The 8,089-nt window shown below is 43.8% G+C and overlaps 1 protein-coding gene across 1 annotated transcript in view; it reads left to right on the plus strand.

Annotated features, from left to right (window-relative positions):
- The window catches only part of cog6 (component of oligomeric golgi complex 6), a 33,360-nt gene extending 32,156 nt beyond the window's left edge, over nt 1-1,204 (plus strand). Inside the window, exon 19 of the mRNA XM_047390597.1 lies at nt 836-1,204. Coding sequence (XP_047246553.1) covers nt 836-983 — 148 coding nt within the window. The 3' untranslated portion in view covers nt 984-1,204. The remainder of the gene's footprint in view (nt 1-835) is intronic.
- The last annotated feature ends 6,885 nt before the right edge of the window (nt 1,205-8,089 follow it).

Here is an 8,089-nt window from a genome sequence, read left to right on the forward strand (position 1 = left end):
CCAAGGCCCAGCCAGGACCCCAGCCCGGGGGGGCGATACGCCCCAGGGACCCCGAGTCCCCAAGCCCACCCCAGACCCACCTAGAAGCAGCACGGGCACCAGGCCAGTGACCTATGTCCGTCGGCGCAGGCCCCCCAAAAGCATCGCATGCAGCTACCAGATGTCTCCCCCAAGAGCCACCAAAGCCCCACCCCGGCCGAGACCACAAACCCCAGCACCAGACCCCCCAGCGATGTAGCATTTATTTAAAGTCACACCTTTAAATAAATGCCTTTTTGAGGCGGGCATCTGTTTGTGTGATCTTTATCTATAGGTGGCAGTGTGTACTACACACTGTCATGACTTGGATCCGTCCTGCAAGAAGACACACAGAAACAATCTGACTCACCCTAATTGACAGTTCCTTGGAAAATGATTCATAAGATCATTTTGATAATTTGTTTACATCAAACCTTAAACTTATTCTAGTTGGATTTCATGTGAAAGACCAACACTGAGTGGCAGACCCTGTGTTGCAAGTGCTAAAGAAAGTTAAATGGTTTTCATTCTATTTTCAAATAAAGTCTTGAAAAGTGTGCAGTTCACTTTTTCGGTTTTATTTGTAAAATAAATTAAGAAATAATAATATTAAGAAAACTGTGTACAGTATAATTGACCTTCCACTGCACAATAATGCACTACTTTCAAGGGGTATGGATATATTTGCAGGGCATGGCATGGCAGCCCTGGGGAGTTATTAATTATAAAATAACTTGGCAATCTTTAAAAGTTCATCTGAGCCCTGAAACGCAGTTCAATAAGCCCAGCTTCTTAGGTATTTTGTCTGTTTTCGCAGGGAGCAGATTTTCCGTCAGTCAACAGAGCTGGTGTGCAGAGCCTATGGAGAGGTTTACTCGGCTCTGACCAGCCCAGCTAATGCCTACAAGGAGCCAGAAAACCTGGTACCCAGATCACCTCAGCAGGTCCAGACGCTGCTGTCCTGAGACACCTTTGCCCGCATCATCTATTTCAAAGACTGCACATGAAATCCTTTAAAAGGGGAATGCCATTCGTACAGTATAATCACATAAATGTAAATAAAAGAAGTGTGGCGGGTGCAGCTCCTGCGAAATGTGGAATGTGGATCACTGACGTCAGAAAGGCGTGTCTGTATATAAAGCTTTGTGTGTTCTTGGAATTAAAACTTTACATGCAAGTGGTGTAACTATTTGCTCTTGGGCTCATTTGTCTTTTTATGTCTTTCATAAAGACATAAAATGTTTTTGTATTTTATAATTCTAGAAAACAAAGTTTTTATTTCCATTTAGAAAGCTAAAACACTATAAGACATTTATTGTTTTCCACACATAAAAGCGGTCAGGAAGAATTCACCAGAAACACCAAGAGTAACCTCTTTGGTTTTAAATGCAAACATGAAGTTCACATTACCATTAACATTTTTGAAATGTATGATGTTTGAAATTCAAACTGTCCTGGCCATCAGAAGTGGGCTTTAAGAAATTCAATGAAAACAGGCTTAGTATGGGAAAGGAAAACAAAAGCAATGTTTATCTCTTTACCTCTCTCTGGAAAAATATGTTTTACAGATGGATTTAGTCTGACAAGAGACTGAAATGTTTGCACATTTTGTCCTGATGGAAACATTCCCACAGCATAATGCTGCCACCACCAAGTTGTCATGGTATGTATGGTTTGCAGTGTCTGTTTTCTGTCACACAGAGGTTTGCATGTAGGCCAAAAGGTTCTGACGGGATTTCCTGAATCAACATGTTTGCTGTGTCCCCTACATGGCTTGTTCACAACAATATGCTTTGGCACTCTTATGGGAGAGGGTGGGGGGATCTGGGCATGGGGATTTTGTTTTATGATAAAATGTTTGCTTTTGTACTGTTAAACTGATGGTATAAAATACTGCAATCCACCGACTCTCTCAAAGAAAGATATTCAGCTTCTCTGTTGTTGATTTACTTGGCCCAATTTAAAGCCCAGCCTTTAATGCTAAGATCAATAGCCTCTGGATTTAGTAAGTGCAGTTCATCCCTGTAGTGTTTTTAATCTGTCAACAATGAACCTAATTGTTGTTTGTGGCACTGTCTCATGCAATATATAATCATACAAGCCAGCCAATATAATCTCCGATAAAACAGCAGTTAGAATAAGTGAATATTAATTCAACGTGCTGTTGTTGCTTTCAGCTCTGAGAGGCAGCGTTTAATTTTTGCTATCTGACATCAAAGTTCATGGCATCCAGCCAGATCCTGGCAGCTCTTTCTGCACTGAGTCCCAGGATTTCCCCCTGCTCACTCGATATTCATCGGATATCATTGGCTGGGACATTGAGTACTTGGAATAAATGGAATACCACAAAGTTCGTCATCTGGACATTGTTGTTAAACCCTTTAAATAGAAGGTTATCTCTTTCCTAGTTCTTTGCTTTGACCCAAACAGAAAGCCTCAGTCAGTTTAGTCCACAGTTTGTTCTTTCTTTCAGAAAGTGGGATGGAGTTTTAAAAGCAGGAATACTTAATAACCATGCACTTTAGTAGCAACAACACACCTACTCAGTCCGAGCTGTGCTGTGGGTTCAGCTTTTTTGTCCTCAGTGACTTTGTTAAACAGAATTGATCACTTAGAGGCAGGTACTTGTGAGCACAGCAGTGGACATTCATCCCATCATCTGCTCCATATGACACCAGTTACCAAGCCTTTGCCTGCTGGAGCATGAAACCAGCAGGAATCCAGGTTACAGGAGAATACTGCCATTATGGGGTTTCTTTTTCCCTTCCTCACACCACCGTCAGCAGTGTCCTGCAAAAATATTAATACACCATTAACATTTTCACATTTTGTCACAATATAACAACACACTTCAGAAGGTATAAATTGCATTTTACTGATATTTTATGTAAATTCCTCTTTGTAAAATAGCTCAACCTCAGATTGGGAAGAGTATAGTGGACAACACTTTCCAATTTTTGCTACAGATTCTCAAAAGGATTTAGGTCTATATAGGGTCATTTTCTTGCTTTTCCCTCGCAGCCTCTTAACAGTTTTTGTTCCAGGTTTGTCCCTGCTTTTAGTTTTGTCCATCTTCTTATCAACTCTGACTAGCTTCCCTCTTCCAACTGGGAAAAAAAGCACCCCCATAGAATAATGTTGCCACGCTAATGTTTTGTGGTAAAGCCGTTGGGTTTTGCATCTGGGTCAAAAGGTTTGTTCTCATCTGACCAGAGCACCTTCTGTCACATGTTGGCTGTGTCCCCTACAAAGCTTGTGGAAAATTACAAATAGGAATTGTTAAGGCTTTCTTCTTGCCACTCTACCATAAAAGCCTGATTTGTGGAGTTATTAATAGATGATCTCCCACCCAAGTTGTGGACCTCGGCAGCTCCCCATTGACCTTTTTGCTACATTTCTGATTAATTCTCTCTCTGCCTTGTAGGTTAAATATTTTTGGTAGGTTTGGACTTCCCAGTGAGAAGTCCAAAGTTTAGAATATTTTATAAACAAATTCTACTTTAATCATCTCTACAACTTTGTCCCTGACCTTTCTGCTGACTTTTGAAGGCAACTGATTGCAATGGATTTTATTTTGGCGTTTGTAAAAAATTTTTAAAACCATGTATAATTCTTTTTCACTTATTGCAATAGACGCTACTTTAAGGTTTGTGGTTTTAACAAGACAAAATCTGGAAAAGTTCAAGAGGTGTTGCAAGGCACTGTAAATCCCAAAATTGTCTGAGTACTAAGAAGAAGTGTATAATGTTACGTTTTTAACGACCAGTAGACATCCAACTGGGTGATATAATCCATAATCATATCTCATTTGAGGCTGATGGTGAAGTACCCTATCATCATCATGTTATAAGCACTTTTACTGAAACAAGACTATGGTCAAAATAAAAAATAGTAAAGCCAAATTTTCGTTGCCAAGTTGATTTTGCAACATATTTACATAATAAGATTGTTTTTGTTTAACCGTGTCCTGTCCAGTAGAGTAGTACTCAGAATTGTTGTCTGAGTGCTAAGAAGAAACCCAACAGATTTACTTTCACAGGTGGAGCATTACAGCTAATGCTTTAATGCTCTGCTTGATATTTATAAAAGAAACTTTATGAGAAACTGCTTTGGGATTATTTAAATTGTTACGGACACGGAGACAGAAACGAAAAGGAAAAAATAAGCACGAAAGAGAGAGGGGTGAGGCAAAAAGAAAAAAAAGGGATAGAAGGAAAAAAGAATGGATGAAGAGATTACAAGATAACACCCTACCTGCATCTACACCTGCAGAAACATAGGAAATAACAGTTTTTTCCCAAAAAGTGTGCAGTACTTATAAATGTAAGATGTAATTAGTGGTAAATGTGGCTCAATATAGAACATTTGTGTATCTGTTAACACCGGAATCTAAACACCTGTGGGTCTGAATGTGAGCGCACTTGTGTATACAAGGTTTCTCCATGAAAACATGCAATAGCGAGTGTGAGGAGCCACAGACCTGCCCCCCTGGACCAGGGACAAATACAGAGGAGATTCGAGCCATAGACATCCAAAGGCCCCCCAGAACACAGGAACCCCAGGAGAACCATCACATGGACTTCCGCTGGGAGTCCGAGGCGAACCACCCAGCAGCCATAATGCAGAAGGCCCAGGGAGCTGCAGCAACGAGCACACAGGTCCCGCCGACACCCATCTATGCCAGAGCAGATTCAGCTATGGACCCAGAGACCTGACACCCCGGGACATACAGGTCCTTCTCAAAAAATTAGCATATTGTGATAAAGTTCATTATTTTCTATAATGTCATGATGAAAATTTTACATTCATATATTTTAGATTCATTGCACACTAACTGAAATATTTCAGGCCTTTTATTGTCTTAATACGGATGATTTTGGCATACAGCTCATGAAAACCCAAAATTCCTATCTCACAAAATTAGCATATTATTAAAAGGGTCTCTAAACGAGCTATGAACCTAATCATCTGAATCAACGAGTTAACTCTAAACACCTGCAAAAGATTCCTGAGGCCTTTAAAACTCCTAGCCTGGTTCATCACTCAAAACCCCAATCATGGGTAAGACTGCCGACCTGACTGCTGTCCAGAAGGCCACTATTGACACCCTCAAGCAAGAGGGTAAGACACAGAGTGCTGTATCAAGGCACCTCAGTGGGAAGTCTGTGGGAAGGAAAAAGTGTGGCAGAAAACGCTGCACAACGAGAAGAGGTGACCGGACCCTGAGGAAGATTGTGGAGAAGGGCCTATTCCAGACCTTGTGGGACCTGCGGAAGCAGTGGGCTGAGTCTGGAGTAGAAACATCCAGAGCCACCGTGCACAGGCGTGTGCAGGAAATGGGCTACAGGTGCTGCATTCCCCAGGTCAAGCCACTTTTGAACCAGAAACAGCGGCAGAAGCGCCTGACCTGGGCTACAGAGAAGCAGCACTGGACTGTTGCTCAGTGGTCCAAAGTACTTTTTTCGGATGAAAGCAAATTCTGCATGTCATTCGGAAATCAAGGTGCCAGAGTCTGGAGGAAGACAGGGGAGAAGGAAATGCCAAAATGCCAGAAGTCCAGTGTCAAGTACCCACAGTCAGTGATGGTCTGGGGTGCCGTGTCAGCTGCTGGTGTTGGTCCACTGTGTTTTATCAAGGGCAGGGTCAATGCAGCTAGCTATCAGGAGATTTTGGAGCACTTCATGCTTCCATCTGCTGAAAAGCTTTATGGAGATGAAGATTTCATTTTTCAGCACGACCTGGCACCTGCTCACAGTGCCAAAACCACTGGTAAATGGTTTACTGACCATGGTATCACTGTGCTCAATTGGCCTGCCAACTCTCCTGACCTGAACCCCATAGAGAATCTGTGGGATATTGTGAAGAGAACGTTGAGAGACTCAAGACCCAACACTCTGGATGAGCTAAAGGCTGCTATCGAAGCATCCTGGGCCTCCATAAGACCTCAGCAGTGCCACTGGCTGATTGCCTCCATGTCATGCCGCATTGAAGCAGTCATTTCTTCAAAAGGATTCCCGACCAAGTATTGAGTGCATAACTGTACATGATTATTTGAAGGTTGACGTTTTTTGTATTAAAAACACTTTTCTTTTTTTGGTCGGATGAAATATGCTAATTTTGTGAGATAGGAATTTTGGGTTTTCGTGAGCTGTATGCCAAAATCATCCGCATTAAGATAATAAAAGACCTGAAATATTTCAGTTAGTGTGCAATGAATCTAAAATATATGAATGTTAAATTTTCATCATGACATTATGGAAAATAATGAACTTTATCACAATATGCTAATATTTTGAGAAGGACCTGTAGCTGAGGCCCGACAGAGCCCAGGGGTCCCGGCCCCAGCAAGCAGCCATTGGGAGTGAGCTGGCACACACCAAAGCACCCAGCCTCAGACACCAAGAACCACAAGTACACCAGCGGGCAGAGACACCAACCACCTGCAGGTAGTGTGGCGGGGAGGAAATACGCCCCACATTTGATGGGGGGCCTAAACTGATCCAGGAGAGAGAGCAGTCCAAGAGCTAACCCGACACAAAAAACAGGCACACAGTCACAATCACACATTCCCACCCTCATGCGTACACATAAAAACACTCACACCCACGCACCCAACAAAAAGACACACAACAATGGACGTTGTACACTCATTCAAACTCACCATACATACTCCCAGGTCCAGGCACCGATACCCCATAAGGGCAACTATTCCCTGGACCTAGGAGGTGGCCCACTTCCCTCTGGGGGTGGAGACAGGCAGACCACCCCAGCACCAGCCCAGACTAGTGCCGGCACCGCCCGAACCCGAGCGACCCCGGCCCGGACCATGACCCCCCGCCCAGAGCCCAGTCTCCAACGACCCCCATCCTCATACGGAGAGGGGGCCATGTACAAAAGAGTGGTCCACCTGGGCCAAACGAGCCCGCCAACCAGACCCGCTACAGGACGAAACAGTCCCAACCCCCCAATGAATTCGATCTCAACCCCATGAGCCCCAACACCAACATTAATTTCCCCACAGGGCCACCCCCAACCAGGACACAAATATCGAACACATGCCCTCGAATCCAAACTCCATGAATCCCCTCCCCACAGGGACACACCCCCATAGGTGAGCTCCATCCCCAAAAAGCCGATAAAGCCACACCAACACAGCGGAGGCTCCACACACAGCCCAGCTCCAAGCACCCCCATCGCATCCTGCCCTCTACAACACAGCGTGCCATGATAGCAAAGCAAAGGCCCCACGCAACGCCATCCCCGCCTTCGCCCACAGGCACAACGGGGCAGACACTACCGAGCACTGGGAACCCTCGACCCCACACCAAGACTGAGCAAATTCACCCGGCAAGAGGTCCCCGGCCAGCGGCAAGCACCCGGGCCCAACGTCCCCCACCACACCCCCCGCAACCACACAAACACACCACATCACCGCCACTGCAACGATAGCCCAAGGAGAAACATTATCCAGCTCAGCTCTACCATTGCTGCTCAGCCGATCCAATTGCCAGTGACCCCACATCCGAGAAGAGAACATAATGATATTTTTATGAGTTTATGAGTCTTATAGAAATGTAAGTTTTGTCGTATAGATTAGTAAGGTGTCAGTGTACTATAGATGAATATAAAACCTCCTTACAAAGAATACTTTTGGTTTCAATCCTGGAAGCTTTATTCTTGCTTTGATAAGTTAAAGTTGTACCTTTGGGAAAGAAAAAAAAGAACTTGTCCCCCACAGTGACATCACATTTCAGGGAAAATGACATCTGTTTTGCAACCCTAATCTTCTCACACAGATAACCTCATATCCAGGAGGAAGCTGTTAGAAAATCAATTACAAAATGAAGGATTTTGTGATACTAAATGTCCAAGTCAGCTCGACAATGTGCACAATGTTAATGTATCATCTGTTTTGATGAAGCTCTTTGTGTCACAAACTGTCCCATACTTCCACTGCCTCATGTCCCCACTCTTCTGGTAAACTTTGGACACAAGCTTTCTGCATGAGAGGGCGGTTAAAACACCCTCGGTCTAATTAATTGGTCCTTGGACATAACATGGTCTTCAGTTC

The sequence above is a fragment of the Girardinichthys multiradiatus genome, chromosome 18, assembly GCF_021462225.1.
Source record: "Girardinichthys multiradiatus isolate DD_20200921_A chromosome 18, DD_fGirMul_XY1, whole genome shotgun sequence".
Lineage (NCBI taxonomy): Eukaryota > Metazoa > Chordata > Actinopteri > Cyprinodontiformes > Goodeidae > Girardinichthys > Girardinichthys multiradiatus.